We start from the raw sequence: 21,098 nt of genomic DNA on the forward strand, positions 1-21,098 counted from the left end.
ATAACTGAGGGCTGGAGTTTTGGCTCAGTGGTAGAGTGCTTGCCTAGCAAGTGTGGGGCACTGGGTACAATCCTCAGCACCACATAAAAATAAATAAATAAAATGAAGTTATATTTTTTTAAAAAGTACCTGAAAGATGTTTGGGTTCACACTTTCCCTTAGTACAGCTAATCCCTCCTGTAGTGTCCCTGATAGAGAGTCGGCCAGCATGACTTGAGCACTCCCAGGGACCTGGAACAAATTACTACTAGAAGAAGCCCATTGAATTTTAGTGCATTTTTGATGCTAGAAAATTCCTCATAGTTTAGCACTGAACTCCGGACATGTCCTGCTCATCCCTCCTATATTCTCCCCTCCCAGACCCCCAATTCACTGTCTCATCCCCCCCTCCCCTTATAATCTTTTTTTTTAAAAAAAAATATTTTTTATTTGCAGTTGGACACAATACCTTTATTTATTTATTTTTATGTGGTGCTGAGGATTGAACCCAGGGCTTTGCACATGCTAGGGGAGCGTTCTACCACTGAGCTACAGCCCCAGCCCCCCTTCTAATCTTTATTTGTAACAAAGTAGTATATTTTGCTCTTAAAATGTTAGATACTTCTTTTCCTGAGGTACAAGCGCCTAGCAATTTCTCCATAAATCTTTTAATTAGTTTTTAGAACAGAACAAAGAACGTTAATTAAATTCAACACTCCCAACTTATTTAAAATGATTATTTGGCTGTGTGCATTCATAGTTCTTTTAAACTTCCTTGATTTAGAAATTTCCACAGTCTATCCTCACCCTTATGGGGATGGGACACCCCCAGTCTCTCACTCAGACTCCTAACCTGGTGTCCTCTCTGGGCACAAGGCTTAGAGGTGAATATCTTCTACTCAGAGACACTCTACGTACTGATTAGCTTTTTCTCGTTATTCTTGACAGTCATTCCTATTGTTATTTGTTCTAAAATAGCATTTTTATTCTTTCATCCATGTCTTCTTGAATTACCTCTTGGACCCCATCCCAATTCTAAAACTGTGTGGTTTGTTCTTTCCTCTATCACATCAGGTAAAATAACCTTTGTTAATGTAAATTAGCCTAAGTATCCTGTATTTAATGCATTTAAAGTATAGCATAAATATCTTAATTGTGAGGTCCAATGTATTAGGTTGGACCACATGAAATTTCCATTTTTATAATAAAAAATGGTTGACTATCAGCAATCTCAAATGTTTCAGTCTAATAGGTTCCAATCAGCCTGCCTTTTCCTTGGAAGGGTACTCATAAATTTTGGTAGGAACAAAGGAGGATCTGGTCCTCAAGTAGTCAGACAGGCCAAGAAGAAGACAGGATGAGAAGTGAGAAACCACTTGTTTTGAATGAAAAGTCACTTCATCTTCTTGGTCTTAGTTTCCACACCTATGTGAAAGGAAGCTGGTAAAACGACCATCTCACAGAGTAACTTGGAGGTGCAAAGGTGGCAATGTTAAGTAAAGGTACTTTTTAAACTGTAAGGTTGGTCTTACTGGCATGTGTACAGCCTGGTATCTTTAGAATTAAAAAAATGAATAAAAGTGTCATGAGGCTTTACCATGGTACATAGCAGGCCACGGAGAGAAGACTCTTAGAGTAACTAAGAGTCTTGGGGTAGAGTACCTGAGTCTGGGTCCTGATTCCACCACCGACTACCTAGCTCATGACCTTGGGCAACATGCTTAGAAATCTATAAAATGGCTTAATAGTGCTGACCTCCCAGCCCACATGCCATGCTGGAGGCAGTCAGTTAATGCTCCTTTCCTTGCCTGCCCTTGGTCCCAGTTTACCTGTATCTGAGTCTAGGGTATCTCCAGCCTGAATCCTCTCCAGGGCTGAACAAGGGTCAAGGTTCTGTTTCTGGTTTCATGCATAAGGTTTTCAGAGTCCCCAATGTTGTCTCCAGTCTGCACCTCCTCTTCCCTCAGTTTCTTCTATTCCTGGTCTGTCTGCCCTGGACTTTTTCCCCAGTCGACCCATAGCAGGTCCATCTGGCTCCATGGTTTCCTGAGAACTGGTGTCTGTTTCCCTCTTCTAGCCCTTTTGCTTTCTTTTAATATGTTTATTTTATTTATTTATTTTTGTGTGGTGCTGAGGATCGAACCCAGGGCCTCAGATGTGCTAGACGAATGCTCTACCACTGAGCCACAACCCCAGCCCCGCCCTTTTGCTTTCTATCCAGAGCTCTGAGATCATATCTGATAGATTTGAGTTAAAAATCCAAGTTTCCCCCTGCTTGCACCTCTGGCACTCTGACCTTCTTTGCTGGTTAATTCTGGTGATCGAAGGTAACATCCAGGCCATGCCCTCTTGGTGACGGTCGACCTATGTGATGGAGGGCTTTGCTGAGACTGAGTGTCAGGGTGCATGTGATGGTGTCACTCTTCAATTCAAAGAAAAGTAGAACAAAGGAAACTTTGTGAAAACTGCCTTTCTTATGTCCATTTTAACTGACTTGCCTCCACTTGCTTGTCTGTTGGGATGGGCCAAAAATGGCTTTATAATTATCGACCAAGGGGATGGGAAGCCTCCCAGGATACGGTTTCAGGAAGAGGGAGACTCAAGTGCCTTCCAATTCACTTTTTTTTCTTTTCTCTTTTTCTTTCTTTCTTTCTTTTTCTTTTTCTTTCTTTCTTTCTTTTTCTTTTTTCTTTCTTTTTCTTTTTTTTTTCTAATAAGGCAGCAATGACATTTAGAAATTGTGCCCCAGGCCTACCTTGCTGTGTGTTCTGGGTGAGACATCCTGCCTGTGGCTACCATCCATCTAATATTACTTAGGACATTAAAAAGTTTGGAATCAAGGCCCCAGGGAGGAACATATGAGCCCAGGCCACATTCTTCTCTTCACACACCTCAACCAGGCTGCCTCCAAGCAGAAATGAGCACCAGGAGGTCTCAGCCTGTCAAGAGAAAGAGCTGATTTCTCTGACTCCTCCTGCAGAGATACTGTATTTTCCTCTTTGTAGTTGGCCTGCTGTGACTTAGTTTATGCTACATGTCAATTTCAGCAGCTGTATGTACCTGCCTGCTGGTACCCACTGTAAATTTGGGAAATCTCCATGATGATGGTGTTTTGAATAGGATGATGTTTTGAATAGGATCCTTGTGAGCTGGGCATGGTGGCCCATGCCTGTAATCCCAGAGTCTCTGGAAGCTGAGGTAGGAGGATCATGAGTTTCAAGCCAGCTGCAGCAATTTAGCGAAGCCCTGAGCAACTTAGTGAGACCCTGTCTCTAAATAAAATATAAAAAGGGCTGGGGATGTGGCTCAGAGGTTAAATGCCCCTGGGTTTGATCCCTGGTACAAAAAAAAAAAAAAAAAAAAGGATCCTTGTTCCTTGAAGCCTCACCTGCCAATGGGTGGAGCTCAAAGCAGCAGTGACACAGTGGGATTTAGTCCCACAGCAGAAAACCCCTTATGATGGTGCTTTCCCAGGGAAAGCTAGAGGTGGTCAGTACAGGTGAGGACACCCCAGACAGCAGAGTGTTCCTATTTCCCCTTGCTTAGAGCTAACTAAGCTGAAACTATCTTCCTCCTAAAGGAACACAGGAACCCAAGAATGATGTGAACTGACCTGGCTTTGGGAGAGAAAGAAGATGTGGCTGTGGTCTGGGTGGCCACCTTCTCTGCTCAGGGAAGTTCAGGGATGGGAGGGCCTCAGACCTTGAGGAGCAGCCCTTGTACACCCTGGCTTGAGGAGCTCTCAGCAATGAGATTCTGAGGCTTCTGAGCAGGACAGAGCAGTCAGGACCCTGCTCACTGCCTTCCTGTGTCACCTGCACTTTGTAGGCTTAAAACTGCAACCTTAACCCAGACATGCAAACATGAGTGGGAAGTATTTCCATTTACAACTACTGACATGTATAGGACCAGCCTTCTGCCCCCTAAGCACTCACTGGGCAGCCTGCCCCTTTCTTGGGGCCTGCATTGCCTCATGTTCCCATCTTGGTCCCCAGCCACAGCAAGAAACTCTGATTCTGATATTGTATCCACTTACCTTCCTTGCCACATGGCCCCAAGGCCACAGGAAGTTGGTGCCTGCCTTTGTACACAGATGGGCAAAGAGGCCATTACATTGCTGGCCCCCAGCACAGGGAGAAGGCCCAGGCCAAAGATCCTCCTTACCTCACATCCTTCCAGTGTGTCTGGTCTCTACCTCACACAGACAAAAGTCCTTCCTGTGGCTTCTGAGTGCTTCAAAGGCCTGTCCTAGAACCTGTTCTAACTCTACCCCTATGTGTTAGATTCCTGAGGCTGCTGTAACAGACTTCTGTGAACCTAATCACTTCAAACAAAAGCATTATCCTGCAGTTCAGTGAGTTACAATCCCAGAACAAGTTTTAACAAGCTAAACTCAAGGTGATGTCCTCCGCCACAGGCTCTAGGGCAGAAACCATTTCCTGCCCTTTCTAGCTTCTAGAGGCTCCCAGCATTCCTTGGCTTGTGGTTCCTTCCCCCTTCTTCAAAGCCAACAGTGTTGCCTGTCCCTAGTAGTCGCATCTCCCTCAGACCTCATCAGGGAAGTTCTCTGCTTTTAAGGGTGCCCATGATTGCACTGTGCCCACACAGATAATCCTGAATATCCTCCCATCTTAAGGTCCTTCACTAAGTCACACCTGCAAAGTCCTTTCATGTAGAAGGTGTTGTATTGACAGGTTCTGAATATTAGGATGTAGACATCTCTTGGGGGCTCTTCTTCTGCCTGCCTCATCCTAGCATCCTCCTGACCAGCCTGCCTGACCCCTGCAGAGTTCTTGTGTGAGGAACCAGGCTCAGTGTGTTCATTCCCTAAGACCTGTTGAGGAAACTGGCCTAAGCCTTAGCAGGAGGGTCTGAGGATGGGGACAGGGAGTAATGTCTTGATGCTAGAAGTTCTGACTGAGGACATCTTTAAAATCCCATTTCCTGTGAAGTCTTTGAAGACAGATGAGCTAAGCATCTCTTATTTGTTTGGAAGGTTGAAAATTCAGAAATAGGAGAACAGTATCTTCCACTGGAAATTTTCAATAAACTGAACGGCAAAATTCGCTCCATTTAATGCACCATAACCTCTTCAATGGACCCAACGAAGCCACATGATGCTGTAATTGCTCCTTCTCCTGTGGGAGGGGAGGTGGCACTGACAGTTGGAATTAAAATGCCATCCCCTATGGTGGACACTGGGCAACTGCAAGCCCACCTAAATTGAAACTCAGTCCAAGTGATAGACTGACACTTCTTACTGCTCTCCTTTGGGAACACTTTGACCTACTTACAAGTAAGTGTTTTTGGAAGTGGATAGAACCTGGAGGGGGTTGTTTTTAGCAACTCTAGCTGCAGCCATCTTTCAGTTTGATAAATAGCTCTCTCCTCCTGAGCTCAGGCCAGCAGTGAGGCTCAGCATGGATCTCTAGAACATGTCCTTACTACTAGCAGCTCTATCTCCCTATCTCCCAGAAGAACATGAACATTGGCCATGCTAGGAAGACACTGGGTCCTTGGTGTAATCCCACAATCTTCCCCAGTATTGCCTGGATGATCCCCCTACCTTGGGCCTGGTCCAGACTAGAAGACAATCAGCAATCCTTCCTTCCTGAACAAAAGGGGCTGTTTGATGGGATGAGCTGGGGCTTAACTCTCTTGAAGATAAGTGAAACAGCTAGAAAGAGGCAGGCAGGGGTCAGGAGCGCAGGTGCAGAGGAACACATTTATAGGCCTGTGGTTAAAATCATGTCAGATGGCCTAAATGATGGTTAACCAGTGAGTCTAGGAGCTACCCACCAGATGGATGGTGGTACCCAAGAGGCCAGCAATGGTGTAGTGGTTACTAAGCAGAGATAATTAGAGATAACATTGCATAATGGTGACAATCAGGCTTTTTCTATGGACATTACTATTAAAAAATACATATCACCTGGGAATAGTTACCCATCTAGAAGTCCCACAATTTTGAAGAAAACATATATTTGGAGTTCAAACTAAATGTAGTATCAACACACACATTGCACCTCTCCTGTCTAAACTCAGGCTTCTGGTCACCAGTGATTACTGTCTCAGTTCCTCTTTTCACATAAAGAAGATACCTTTACCTTATGTCAAGGACTTGTCTGTCTTCAGTTTCTTTTATCTGCCAAAGAAAACCAAGCCAACTGCTTTTCTTAGAATTCACCCTGTTGTTCTTTGCCTTTACCTGGGGAACATGTTATCCAATTTGTATTTCCCATATAAATGTCCCTGTACAGTTAAGTTCAGTGACTTGCAGGTAGTAGATGTTCAAACACCAATTACTTGTTGAGTAAATGATTAATACTTGGCTAGAATTGCATGATTGTAAGCCACACCCACAAACGGAAGCCAGGACTGGGTTATTTGAAAAAATACATACCATCCTGGTATCAACAATCCGACATATCAGAGGTCTGAAATCTACACAGGGAACATGCCCTTAGCTGCTGAACAGCATGACACGGGCAGAATGCAAGCACCATGGCGTGCACCTATAGTTCCAGCTACTTGAGAGGCTGAGGGAGAATCACTTGATGCCATGGGTTGAGGGACCAATCATGAGAGTTGAATAAACAAAAGTGTGTGTTCAGGGGCTTCCTAAACTCTACACTTAGCTGAGACTCTTGCTGAAGAGTGGGAGACCTTGAGCCCTGAAGTTCTCAGATCTGACTTCACGTTGAAACTCCCTGAACAGTTTTTTTAAAAAACTATAGATATGAATCTGAATCAAACTCTGGAGTGGGTGGTGGGGGAGAGAGTCTATATGAGTAGAAGAAGCAGTTGAGTGAGGAATTGGAGTGCAGATGGGGCAGGCAGGGTCTATGGTCCATATTCACCAGGAACTACCCTCACAGACTCTACTGAGCCTGTGGACATCTCGGGGGATATTCTGTAAAAGGTCTATAGTGTACTTGGCACAGAAAGAAGGTTCTCACGTGAATCCTAGGCCTGAGTTTGGGCAAAGTTGCTATTCCTTATGTCTCTGGCCTGGAATCTCACTAAAAAATGTGGAAGTGCCGTGATCCAGAAAACTTCTGTCCTGTAGATCTGAAGATAATAAGCCTGAAGGAAAAAAAGTTGGGCATATGTCTGTTGCTGGAAGGGGCAGATGCCTGAGGTCATGGTCCAGTGTCACTGAAGCTTGTAGCTAACCTGGGTAGGGGACAGGCAGTCACACTAGTGCCCAATGCCAGGCCCAACATTGAGGTATCCTTGATCCAGCACATCTGCAGGCTGAGACCAGGGATTCCTGGTGTTCATTGTTGTGGGAAATGGGAATGAGACCAAAAATGGACTTGTAGGCAAGCAGAAAGCCCAATCCATGTAAATGGACAGGCTGCAGCCACCACTGGAGACAAACTCTGCCAAAAATAAGACTGTTTCCAAACAGCCACCTGTTTTGGAAATTAAGAACAATCTAAAGATATTGCCACAGCTCAGTGGCTTTTAGACTTTTAGGAGTTGGTGGCTGAGTATTTGAAACCCCAAAATTGGGAGATATTCCATTGGGTTACACAAAAAGGCATGTACTCCCCCCCCACACACACACCACCCATGGAAAGTCCAGGGATAGATAAACATTTGGGGAAAGGTACATCTAGTTATTCAGGTTATATCACTAGAAATCTCTCTCATTTCTCTCTCTCATCAAGTACATTGGCTTCAATCCCAGGCAGCTTCTCCAGCATGGCTTGGGTATAGCAAGATTGCCTCCACCTGCTTTAGGCTAATATTTCACCAACTTCAAAATCTTGTGGGAAGATATTGCTGCTTTCCCAGTAGCTCTTGCTAAGGTTTCTGCTCTTTGCATGAACTTGGTCACGTGCTAAATCTCATCCAATCCCTGTGATTGACAGGCAAGACCAGGTCTTGGGCTCATCCTTGGAGTGTGGGGTGGGCAGGGGGAAGATGTCAGCCACACCCAAAAACATGGTCTGGGAATGAAGGAAGGATGGTTCTTCAAAGAAAATCAAGGTGCTATTACAAGAAAGAAGAAGGTCTAGATGGCAAATAGGGGAAAATGCACTCCATGGGGGGGTTCTCAAAGTGTAGTCCCTGTAGCCAACAATGCCAGCATCCTCCCTGGGAACTTATGGAAATGCAGATTCTCAGGCCCCACTCAGACCTACTAAATCAGAAACTCTGGGTATGAAGCTCAGTAATCTGTATTTTAACTCACTCTCCAAGTGATTCTGAGGCACACTCAAAAGCACAAACCTTTTATAGAACAACTCCTGGAGATGTCCATAGGCCATGCCACACCAGTGGTTCTCCAATTAAAAACACCTGGGAAAACTTAAACTCACTGATCCCAGCTGAGAGTCGATTTGAATCTCAGGGTCTGTCGGGGAGGGAAGACTCAGGCACTAATGGTTTTCTAATTTCATTCCACCCTGGAATATCTTTGGGAGCCTGAACATACACTAATGGTTAGAAATTTTTAAAGCTCTCTAACAATTCTCATTAGCACCAATATTTAAAAACCATTTTTCTGGTTAGCTTTTCATCACTTTGACCAAAATACCTGATACAAACAACTTGGAAGAGGAAAGGTTTATCAGAGATTTCAGTCTGTAGTTGCTCTGGGCCTGAGGTAAGGCAGAACACCATGGTGAAAGGTCATGACAGAGAAAAACTTCTCAGCTCCTGGCAGCCAGGGGAGGGAGGGAGGGGGATGGGGAGAGGGATGGAGAGGGAGGAGGAGGAGGAGGAGGAGGAGGAGGAAGGGAGGAAGGGGAGGGGAGGAGAGAAAGGTGGATTCAAGGACAAGAGCTAGTCCCAAGGGCATACTCCTGCTTACCTACTTCCTCCAATCATGCCCCACCTACTCACAGTTTCCACCATCTCCCAATAGTCCAGTCAGTTGTCTATCTAAATTCTCTTGAAGACATTAAAATGTCTAGACTCAGGCTGGAGGATCTGGGCAACTATTTTCTTGAACCCCTCAACTTAAAATTTGCATACATATCTGACGTTTAACACTTTTGTTTCATATTCTTGGTGAGTCTATCCTAGGGGCTAACTTCAAAGAGACTAAAATTGGTTTTGTTCACTAATGCAGACCCAGTACCTTGAATAGAACCCCTCACAGAGAGGGCACTCAATAAGTATTTGCTGAATTAAAGCAAAGGTCCACAGCCCATGTCCCCATGGTGCCCAGTGGTGCTCAGGAGTTCCTTCTGGGGCACAGACATTGGCTGGTCTCATTCTGGGATGCCTGTGAGGATGGCAGTGGGAGTCTTCGGTTATTGGTGTCTATGCTCAGCATGAATCTCCAGCGTAGCCAAAATGTGCTGACCATATCAACTGAAGAAGGGAGAAATTCCTAAAGCTCTTATGTCTTTATGTTGAGAGGAGGATAGATTCTTGGGTTATAAGGCCCAGTGTAAACATGCTGATGGGTCCATTTTGCATATATAGGCCCACCCTAGAGCGTCCTGGCACTCTGATTTCTTAAGTAAAAGCAGGGTCTTCCTCAAATATCTCATTCAAACCAGTGTCTATAAGATGATACCATCAGCCTTTGTAAAAGGACTGTGACAGAAAAGTGATCTAGTGTCATCTGAACATAAAAGTCTGAAGGAAGACTTTTAAAAAGAACTGATTATTCATTTAGCAATTTTATTTGTGTATTTATTTATTATAATAAATAATTGAACTTAGGACCTCCCATGAACTAAGCAGGCATTCTACTACTGATCTACACTCCCAACACCTAACCTAGCAATTTGGTTTGTTTTGGGACTGGGGATTGAACCCAGGGGCACTTAACCACTGAGCCATATCCCCACCCCTTTTTATTTTGTATTTTGAGACAGGGTCTCCCTAAGTTTAGGGCCTCACTAAATTGCTGAGGTTGGCTTTGAACTTATAATCCTCCAGCCTCAGCCTCCCAAGTTACTAGGATTACCAGTTTGTACCACCATGCCTGGCTCACCCAGCAATTTTGAAGCATGTTAAATTCCTATCAGAATATTCTATGTTGAAATATCACATGGTATACAATAAACATGAATAATTTTATATTTCAACCTAAGAAATTAATTAAAAAATAAAACTAAAGAATGCTCCAAAGTGTCCATTCAAGATGAGATATTGACTGGGACCACGGCACCCATGCCGTAGATTACAAGCAAATAAGTTAACTTTTAAAAGGGCTGAAGTAACAGGGTGCTTTTTTTCTGGACTTCCAAATCTGTGTATCTGTTGTCTTTGGTGACATGGAAAAGAGAACCAAACAATTGTGCTTGTTGCCAGGGATCAGAACTGGAACCCAGGGCAACTCTGTGAGGATCAAGCATCCTTCAGCAATTCAATCTGGCAAGATGAGACTGACCAATAGCCAGGATGGTGTGGGAATCATGAATCTTGAATGCAGGCAGCCTGAGCAATTGGAATTGTCATTTTACTGTTTTTGCATGTGTTAGAAAGCACCCCAAAGGCATGTTTCCAGCTTGATAATGAGATGATTTTGTAACTCTCTCTGGGACAAGCCATCAAAAAGGTAATAGGAGGAAAAGTAGAGGTATGATTTTGACTCTAGGTTCTGCTGGACTATGAGGTGAAGCTTTTTGGAGTTTCTCTTTAGAGTTAAACCATGAAACCCTCATCATAAGGTCATTCATTCACTTTCCTCAACTATGGAAGAGAACCCTGCTTTATAAGGGTTTTGTTATCAGGATAAGTGAATGACTACATGGAGAATGTGGAACTGTGGAAACTGTTTGGCTTATGACACTTACCCTCAATGTTAGCTATTATCACTCACTGTCCTGCCACTATCATTTACCAAGCATCTACTGTGTCCTAACCATGTGGTGGACACCTTAACACATAAATAGGTCCAAATCTAATCATGGTTCACACTGGGAAAGGAAGCCCCAAATGCTGGCAACTTCTAAAAGTTTTGACCCTTGCCAGTCTTTCATCCAGATGGGAATTAGGTGATCAAACTTTTAGTTTTTATTTCTCTCACAAGTTCCCTTTTTTCTGATGAATAAGGCCTCTTTATGAGTGTTATATGCTTCCTGAAGACCCATTTCCTTAAAACTGGACACAAAGAAATGGGAGAGACTCTGAGTGAGATAATGACTCATGCAAAGGTCCAGATTGGCTTCAGAGGACTTACAGAAAGTAAGTTTGTGCCTCTGCTTGCACCACAAAAAAGACTTAAGAAGAAAAGCAGAGAGATGTAAGTAGAGGAACAAGAGCTTCCCAGGGCATGTTGTGGGGAGATGGTGAATGGAAGTCTTCTATGATAAGATGTTTGGAGATTCTCTATAGGTGTTCATTCACCTGGAGCTATTAAATGTCATCTGTGTAACAGTACTGCCATGGATATCTTTTAAAACGCTATTAGCAATCCTGTAACATAAGGATTTTTTCTATTTTTTTTTAAATGAAGAACATAAAGATCAAAAAGTAAAGTGACTGGACTAAGGTCAAACAGCTAGTTGGTGGCAAAACTGAATTTTAAACTTTGGTTTTATGATGCCAAACTCAGAATGCTTTTGCACACCATCATTCTGGCTTGGAAGCCAATGAAGAAATGAGGCATTATCATTTGATATAATAATAATTATCATTATTATATGATAATAATGATAATTATCATTATTAGTTGAAAGCTTTAAAAAAAGAAGAAGAAAAAGAAAAGCGTTGGGTAAAGGTGTTTTTAATACATTGGAAGTGAGGAGCAGGAAAGAACTAATCTGTTAGGGAGAAAGGGCATTATTAAGCCAGCGCTGACTATGGTAGCCTTTGAGAGGAGGAGGCTGCACATGAGTACCTGTTTTGTGCCAGGAGCTCTGTGGGACCAGCTCCCAGCGCTTACTGGGCACTCACAGCCACAGGCAGCGTTGCATAAGGCTCCAGTAACCACTGTTGTCCTGGTCTCCAGCAAACAGCTGGACCTTGGAACTCCGCCCCCCTTAGGCCCTCCTCCCCGCCGGCTGTTGGGGCCCCGCCCCTCCTCCCCAAGGTGGCTCTGACTCCCAGTAAGTCTGAGCCTTGGCCGGCGTGCGGGAGAGGACCGCAGGGCGGGAACGCGGGAGCCAGCTCCCGGGCGCGGCGCTGAAGTTTCTCTCCGGCTGCGCTCTCACCCCTGGCTGGCGCCCGTGCCATGCGGGAACTGTGGGACCGCGCGACAGCATGAAGGGCGGCGACCGAGCTTATACCCGAGGTCCCTCTTTGGGGTGGCTCTTTTCTAAGTGCTGCTGTTGCTTCCCTTGCGGAGGTGAGTGGCTGTTGCCATAGGTGCCTCATTTTAGCCTGGCTAGTGGGACTGGGAGGGAGGGTGGGAGGGAGGAAGTGGAACCGTAGTGGGAGGCTGCTGGGGTCGGAGTATGGGGGTGGAGGACGCGGGGCGGCAAAGAAAGAGGGTTTGCTGTGAACCACGTACATTTCAGTTTCCCAGGCAAAACGCCGCGCGCGCTCTTTTGGTGAGATTTTTGACTTGGATACGGAGCTGCAGTTTGGGGACGCAATTATTTCCCAGGGACTTTGGATGTCTGGGTGCCAATATTCTGGCGCGGGGAGTGGGCAAATGGGGAGGGTACAGTAGAGGGATTCAGCTGCGAATGTCCCAGAAGTGGCAGAGGGACACTTCTCTGCTCATTTACATATGGGTCTCAGCTCCAAGACTAACATGACTCCTGGTTATGGGAATGTATTTGACACTTGTCTCTACACCAGGAACTATTTTTGCCAAGTGACAATTTTCTTATGGGACTGAAGCTTGGTTTTCTCTGCCTGGGCGTTCACAGGCCAGCGTGAATTTGTAGCACTGGGCCAGAGGTTGGCTCATTAATTAACTGAGAACTCTCTTTGTACCCAATTAGGACTGTGTTTAATTATTCTGCTAATTTTAATGTCGTTGAGGAGACTTGCAGGAAGCAACCAATTTCCCCAAAGCAGCCTGCAAATCAAGAGGGTGAGAAGCATCTCAGAGGGGGGATTATAAATTGTATAGCTTCTCCTAAAAAAGAAAGCAGAACTTTCCTGGACAGAGGGAACAGTTATCTCTAACACCGTTAGTGTCACTTTAACACTTCAGCTGGAAGAGTGGACAAGAAAGAATGTTTTTGTGCACTCTGAAGTGAGAACATAGCTTCTTACTTGACATTTGCCCCTTTCAAAAGTTTCACCTATGGGGCCTCTTCCCTCCATTCCCATTTACAGTGCCCCAGTTTCTAGCTTCCCATCTTCCTCTGTGTAACATCCGAATGGAACTTGTGGTCGAGTTACTAGTAAATAATCTTCATCTAAGTGACCCTTCACCCTTCTCTATGACACACACACACACACACACACACACACAAACAATGCATAGCCTTGACAAATTCTCCAGCCTGAGCAGATTTATGGTTACAAAAACTAATTAAATCTCTAGGACCTTTCCCCGGGTCATTAAAGTTCATAATCCCAGCATTAGAGTCTCTCCATCTCTGCATTAATTAGAACAGCCTGGAACTGTGTGGTATCCAGTTCTAAACGTCTGAATTCAGATGGAGAAGCGATCTGAGGGGGCACGGACTAGCAAAGCCTAACCTTGGAAACCTAGGCTGGGAATCCAAGCAAGGGGGTGTAAAAGGGGGAGGGAGCAGGAAATGGCCAAAGGGAATCTGAGTGGGTGGGTTTGCTCGGAAGGCTGCCTTAGGAGAGCAGGCTTTCCAGTAGAATTTCCTGGGAGTCCGTTTCCTGTCTGGGCGGAACCTGGGGACGGGGCAGCGCTTATCCAAAGCTCCTGCAGCTGTCCCTGGGTCCAGATGTGGTAGCTCTGGCTTCCTAGCAGGGTACTCCTCCCCGGGTCTGTCTGGCCAAGCTTTGTGAATTGCCTCAGCCCGATGCGGGCTGACAGAAGAGGGGTGGGGGTGGGGCTGCCCCGCCTGGGGACCCAGCTGCAGTCTCTGGCTAGCAGAGGGGGCGTGCAAGCGGAGGTTAGTGGAGCCAGAGGTGCTGGAGGCCATTGACCCTCCGCTGAAGATCAGGGGAGGCAAAAGGTCCACCGCTTAAGAAAGCAGTTTAAACCAGCTCAAAGGGGAAAAGAAGGGTAACAAGGTGGGTCCATCCTCGCCAACTCTGGCTTTACTCTCTATTCTTTCCTAGATCTAAAATGTGTCTGAAGATGGGTGTAGCTGTGGCGCACACCGTTATCCCAGCTATTCGGGAAGCTGAGGCAGGAGGATCTCAAGTTTGAGGCCAACCTGAGCAACTTAGCAAGACCCTGCCTCATATGCTGGGGGCATGCAGAAACTAGGGATATAGCTCAGTGGTAAAGCATCCCTGTATTCAATCCCCAATACCAAAAAATCTGAAGCATGTTGTGGGGCCCCTGCGGAAAGGGAGTATCTGAGGCGTTGGCACTCCCTGTGGCTCCCTCAGAGTAGGTTCATGGGAGTCTCCATTCAGCTGGAGGGCATAGATTGAGAAGCTGACTGAGAAGATAAGGCCTGTATTGAGTGCCAACACATTGTCCAGAGCCCCAGCACTCTGGGAAAAGGCTGGCCCAACCCCAAGGTGGAAAAGGGCTCAGGGAAAGTCTGAGGTTGGCTGGAGTGGAGGGTGTTCACAGCAGAGAACCATCTACCTCTTTTCAGCTAAACCAGTTTCTCTGGTCTTACAGACCTACTGCAATTGAAAGGCAGCCTCCCTACTCCCTGTTTCAAATACAGGCAGCTGGTTACTTGGCCTCTTACCCTGTTCCTAAGAGCAGGCTTTCTCCTACTGCTTCAGAAGCTTCACGCTGGAGCTAGTGGGTCAGAGCTCCCCTATTGTGGTTCCCCAGTCCAGGGCTCTTGCCTGGCTTCCAGTCATTCAGGATGTAGAGGTGACCTCCATGTAAAATCTGAGGGGGACACAAGTGAAAGGAACCAAGAGGAAGAGGAAGTGGAATGTTCTGGTTCTTTTTGACTAAGAAGCTAAGTGAGCCATACTAGGATTCTCTGGAGAATCATAAGTGGTTGTAGTTGTTGTTACTGGGTTGAGTCAAGGATTTAGTAACAGTACCCATGTGGCCTTTAAATATCACATTTGAAGAAAATATGGATGAATGTAGTGTTAGACTTCTCTCTCTCTCTCTCTCTCTCTCTCTCTCTCTCGCTGTCTCTCATACCAAAGATTGAACTCAGGGGCACTCAACCACTGAGCCACATCCCCAGCCCTATTTTGTATTTTATTTAGAGACAAGGTCTCCCTGAGTTGCTTAGCACCTCGCTTTTGCTGAAGCTGGCTTTGAACTCTCAATCTTCCTGCCTCAACCTCCTAAGCAGCTGGGATTACAGGCATGTGCCGCCACTCTGGCTGGAGTTGTCTTTTGATTTGGAAAAGCAAACAGTGACTATCTTATGTTTTTCCTTTCCTTTTTTTTTGGTTCTGTTAAGAATGGGTATGGTAAAGGGGATTGAGGAAAGATGGTCTTTCTTCCCTACCTCAAAAATGGTCCTGAAGAAGAGAAAAACAGGAATACAGAAGAAATAGAGATAGATAAGAAAAAGAAGGCAAATACATTTATAACTGACTCTTTGAAAAGTGAAAAGCAACAAAAGTGAGGTAATGGCATGCGTGTGTCTGAAAGGTGATAAATCATTGCTGTCACCCTCTGTGGGGAGTTGAGGATTGGTTTGGCTAGTGAGGCTGTCCTTTGAGTCTGAAGAAGTGGGTCACTTCTGAAGACTTCTTTAGTTATCTTAAAGTTAACACACACACACACACACACATACACACACAATCCTTGTTTCAGGGTGACAGAAAATTTCACTTAGAAGTTGCTAATTTAGGTGTCCTACTGGCATTTGTGACTTTTTAGATCATGGAGCCTAGAGGTTTTCCTGATCTTTATACTTTGTAGCCAGTTTTAGAGCATTCAATTTTCTGGTCCACTTGTAATTAACTTTGTGTGGACCAGAGCCAAAGCCTGGTCCTGCTTGAAAGCCTCTCATGATCATCCTCCTCCTCTGCCCCTCCACCACGGGCATGGGATTTGTTTATACTTATTTACTGCTTTGATGTCCTTGGATCCCAAGCCATGTGCCATCGTGTTTTTTACATTTGCACTGAGATAGTTCATCAGTCTGAGTATCTCCAAGGTGAGGGCCAGGGGTGGGGAGGTGCTGGGATCACATGCCTGTGGTTCTTTCACAGCAAAGTTAGTTAAGGTCCTGCTTGACTCTGACACCAGAGGGTATGGATGAGATCACAGGGGTTCACTGGGCATTTAAAGTCAACCTCATCTTTTTTTCCTCCCTTGTCCCACCAGAATCCCTAATCAGGAACCTTATGACTTGATGTAAATGTCTTGTCCTTGGCCTTAAATTAATATGGTTCATTTTATAAACTGAATTTAATGTGTGAAATTGTGACACCAAGTTTCTTCAGAAAGGTGTTGGTAACCTTGATGAGCTACCCTTGTGACACTCTGTTGCTTTCCTTTAAAGGACAATAATCCTTGAGACCAGGATGCCTATCCTTTTATTTCTTCATCTTCTGAGAAGTACCTTTATTAATGGTGAGAATTCAGTTGGCCATTAGTATGTATTTGTTTTTCCATTACGTCTCAGTTTTTCTTTTTCTCCTAGGGATATACTGTAATCTGGGGAGAGTCTGGGGAGACATACCATATATACATACTGTCTCCAACCTCTATCTCAACTCTGTTAACTATTGAGTAGTAACAGGATATCAGTTACTACCGGAGTAATAGTACTAACTGCCAGGCCTCATGTAGCCTAGTGGAAATGGGAGGGTTTGATTTGAGCGGGGTGCAGTAGAGAGTAGGAACTGAAGCCAAACAGCCCTCCTTTGGTACAGTTGAATATCCAAAAATCACTACTAATCCTGTGGGCATGTTGTCCCAGGGTGTGGGTCCCACTTCAGAACAAAAAAGATAAAAAATAGGTCTCTGTTTTTCTTTTTATGAAAAAAGAATTTAAAAGTAAAAAAGCAAGTGAGCATCTGGGGGTTTATTTACACATGAGCCCATCCATATGAATACTGTGGGCGTGACTGACTCCAGAGATATTGGAATTCCATTTTGTGATGTTCTTTTTGAGAATCTCAATAGTGTGCTTTTCTGCCCTGAAAATATGACCCATCTTTTACAAATACTGCTTCTCTTTCAGTGAGTGAGTGGCTGCAGGCTCTGCCCTCTCCTTCAGACCAAACCCCAGGCTGACCACTCCTATAGGGACATCCCAGAAAACACATGGGTCTGGAACCTGGGGGTAGGAGTGGATTCTCAAGCAGAAAATGCTGATGGGGAAGTTAGAACTGGAAGGACTCATTATCTGTCCCCTTTTCTAAAGGAGGAAACTGAGACCCAGCTATTAGTAGTAGATAGGAACCAGAACCCTTTTCCTGTGCTCCTTCCTTGACTCCATTATTCCCAGACACGTTGGCATCTCTAGACAGCCAGTCTGACCACACTGACGAGCAGATACGGTCCCCAAGCTGAAGCTTGGGTGTTGACTGTAGAATGATTTGTTGTTCTTGGGGTGACTACACTGCCTGACTGGCCACTGGAATTGGACCTGACTGGTCTGCTTTAAGGGACTCTTCTGTGCCAAGATCATAGAAGACAGAGTGGGTACCAATGCAGTTTGTGCTTGTGGTTCTTAGTAAATACCTATTCATGTTTCTTCTTTGGATCACTTTAATTCAAATGGTCCCTTTTTCTCCTTTCTTTCTTGTCCCTTTAATTTTTTTTTTTTTTTTGAGATAGCCTCTGGCTATGCTGTCCAGGCTGACCTCCAACTCATAAGCTCAAGCTATCCTCCTGCCTCAGCCTCCCGCCTCAACCTCCCACCTCAGCCTGCCTCCCAAGTAGCTGGGACCACAGGCGTAGACCACATTACCTGGCTTGTCCCTGTTCTTGATGTGTGCCCTTTCAGGTGGAAATGAATAAATGAAATACATTCCTATAATTCCATCTTGGATTGTCCCTGGTTTTTATGTAACACACAATGTTTTAATGCACTTGACAGATGTTTATGTGCCAACTGCATACCAGCCCTGCACAAGGTCCCTGGGAGACGATGGGAATTGTTGGGCTGTTGTGAGGATTGGTTAAGGTGATGTCTTTAAAGGACTTAGCATAGCACCAGGCATGTCAAGTACTTTCTGAAAATTCTGTTATTAATTATGACAGTAATTCCACACATAGACCCAATCCCAAAGAGACTCCCAACTAAGTATTTGTGGGTCCTCTACATGATGATACTATAAATATAAGCTCCTAAATGACTTAAGGGTCTTTTCTCAAACCACTGTCAACTCTGCCTCAGTATAGTAGCGTTGTCACTGTAGGGGAAGAAAGCTTGTCATCCCCCACCCCATTTTTAAATTAAACCAATTTTTAAAGTACATAACACTGGGAGTATCATAGTCACTCCATTTAATTTAAAAAAAAAAAAAAAAAACAGAAGCTGGCAAGAAGCCTAAGCATCCCCAAGTTGTCCTCTTGAGGGAGAATACAAGGTTTGAGAATTGGAGAATAGATACAGCATTTGTTTGTTTTCATGCTGAGGATCAATGGCATTCGTAATTCTCCCCTCCCTCCATTAGTAACTTCACTCTACCACCAAGCTGCACCTTAAACCAGCTTATATCCTGAGAACCTACACTATATAAAAAGCCTGTCGCTTTCTTGCCTGCCCCTTGACTTTGGCTAGCAATCAACTTAGATTAGCCCACATTTGCTGCACATTCTTCATGTGTGAGGCCTTGCTGGTCCTTCTCAAACTGTTTTGCTGAAAAAAATTACAACCCATCCCCCCCCACCACCAGTTGTTATTCCAACCCCTGAGGTTCTGGATATTTCACTAAGTTTGGCCAGTGTCTTCTGTATCACTCACAAAGGAGGGACATGGGTGTCTTGGCTCCCTGCCTGGTCTGTGCTGTGACTAATGGGGCACATCTTTTCATTTCTTGAGGTTGACACAACCTCCTGTACTCTGCTTCCTGGAAGGAGGGTAACCCTGGTTACACCCGTGAGGCACTTAGGAAGCTGCCAGGTGACTTTTTGCCAGGTAAAGGAGTAAAGATCAGAATTCTAAACAGGTTCTTCCACATTCTGCTTGCCCTCATGGTGACCACAGTGAGGAAACTGTCAAATTGAGAGGAAGGGAACCTCCTTCTGCACTGGGCTGAAATAGTGCCTGTCAAGCACTGCTGTTTCGGGTGATCTGCTCTTCCCTGGGACTGGGTGGTGTTGGCATGTGCTTCTCTCACACCACTTGGTGTGGAGTAGGCTCTCAGGATGTTCTCAGTTTCTCTCCTCCCTCCATTAGAACTTTTCGTAGTGCCCCCGTGGATAAAGGGATGCTATCTCCCTATCCAAAGGAGAACCAAACCTCCATGTTGAAAACTCTTGCCTCTGCCTCAGATTTTGCATCCCAGTCTCACAGCTAGTTGGTATACCATGAAAGTCTCCTGTCTCTCCACTGACAGAATGCTGTAGAGCAGAAGTTCTCAAAGTGTGGTCACCCAGGACCATGGTGCACACTGGGGTGGTACTTAGAGCAACCTGTGATTTGGCAAGCCTTCCAGGTGGCTGTGGCTCATGCTCAAATGTGAGAACCACAGATTTAGTGTTACTGTCTTGGAAAGAAAAGACTTCCTCTCAGTTTTTTTTTTTTCCCCCTTTAATAATGCTCAGGCCTTTCTCATTTTGATTTGCTCTTTTCTCTCTCTCTCTCTCCATTCTTTGCTTTTCTTCCTCTCCCTTCCCCCAACTCCAGCAAGAAAAAGCATTCTGTAACGGAAGGCCATTTGCTCCCTGGGGAATTCTTGTTTTGAGCAGTGTGGAGGCCTTAGCCATTCACTTTCACCAGCTGGGGGTGGGGTGGGAGTAGGAACCATCTATGTGAGGTTCCTTCCTTAGCTTGCTGGTCAAGGGCCTAGCAAGGGGAAAATCTTTGCATCTTCTCACTAAAGATTACATTGCTTTTAGTTCCTTTCCTTACTCTTAAGGCAAACTGTGCTGACCACAGGAAAAATATCAAAAGTTAGGCAAACAGGGGCTGGGGTTGTGGCTCAGAGGTAGAGTGCTCACCTAGCATGCGTGAGGCACTGGGTTCAATTCTCAGCACCACGCAAAAATAAAATAAAGATACTGTGTCCACCTATAACTAAAAATAATAAAGTAAAGTTAGGCAAACAAAAGATCATAATAACATAATCCTAACCACCTACAAACAACCACTGCTTAACCACTTACTATATCCTTTCAATGTAATTAGGTTTATCTACTGCTTTGGAAATAGGTTTCACTTAATCTCCTGAATATCTTGTAGATGTATTTCCAGGTTATTTTTGATGGCTGTCAAGCATTTCATTGCTGACAATGAAATGTGACAACTGTTGGTATAAGTTTAATGTAGTGGTTAAAAGTTTGGTGGGAAGGTATGAGGAAGAGCCTTGGATTAGGAAACAGATCTTTCCAGGATCAGAGTATATAGACAGATGGACTCTTGTCCTGGGGTTTGAGTATCTCCACTCACCTTCCTCACCTTTCCTCTCTGCAGGGGTGGGATTTACTGGGTGTAACCCTCTGCTTCCAGAGATCTGTCAGTGCTACAGGGTTTACCCCTCCCCTCTTCTTCTTGGTCATATGGTGCCTTCTAATTGTGTAGCTGATCTCACTGAGCAGATTCTGGGATTTTTCTTTTCTTTGAGACATACCTTGGGAAATAGGTCATTAAATTATTATAACTGGGAAAGAAAGCCTTGATTAATTTTTTTCTGTCTAAAAATCATGCATCAATGGGAAAAACTTTTAAATACAGAGAAATGAAGATAAAATGTCATCATCTTGAGATAACACATTAATATTTTGAACAGATCTTGCTGGTCTTTTTTTTCCGTGTGTGTGTGTGTGTGTGTGTTTTCAGAAATATTATATAATAGTGCTACAAAGTTTCTGCATTTAACATAGTGCACAACTTCCACATTGTTTTAATGGATGCATTCAGTGGTGCACTGGAGCAGCTCATCTTGGAGAGGGATTGTTAAATATTCAGTACTTTGAGAACAAATTATTCAACCACTGGTAGTTTAAGATTGGTCTTGATAGTAGTGTTCATACCATGAAACTCACCAAA

At 44.6% G+C, this 21,098-nt stretch overlaps 1 protein-coding gene across 22 annotated transcripts in view; it reads left to right on the forward strand.

The window, feature by feature from the left end:
- The window catches only part of Kalrn (kalirin RhoGEF kinase), a 636,773-nt gene that overhangs the window by 502,281 nt on the left and 113,394 nt on the right, over positions 1-21,098 (forward strand). For 2 of the 22 annotated variants that reach the window (XM_046457969.2, XM_046457968.2), the window contains exon 1: positions 11,978-12,238. The exons of 15 other annotated variants lie outside the window; for them this stretch is intronic. In XM_046457969.2, the coding sequence (XP_046313925.1) occupies positions 12,154-12,238 (85 nt within the window). In that variant the 5' untranslated portion in view covers positions 11,978-12,153. Of the gene's footprint in view, positions 1-11,966; positions 12,239-21,098 lie in introns of those variants that run through there. 5 more of the 22 variants (XM_058583523.1, XM_058583522.1, XM_058583524.1 and 2 more) reach the window with 5 other exon arrangements.

The sequence above is a fragment of the Marmota monax genome, unplaced genomic scaffold (assembly GCF_021218885.2).
Source record: "Marmota monax isolate L192 unplaced genomic scaffold, Marmota_monax_Labrador192_F-V1.1 WCK01_AAM20220418_F8-fsc00052, whole genome shotgun sequence".
In the NCBI taxonomy this organism is placed as follows: Eukaryota; Metazoa; Chordata; class Mammalia; order Rodentia; family Sciuridae; genus Marmota; species Marmota monax.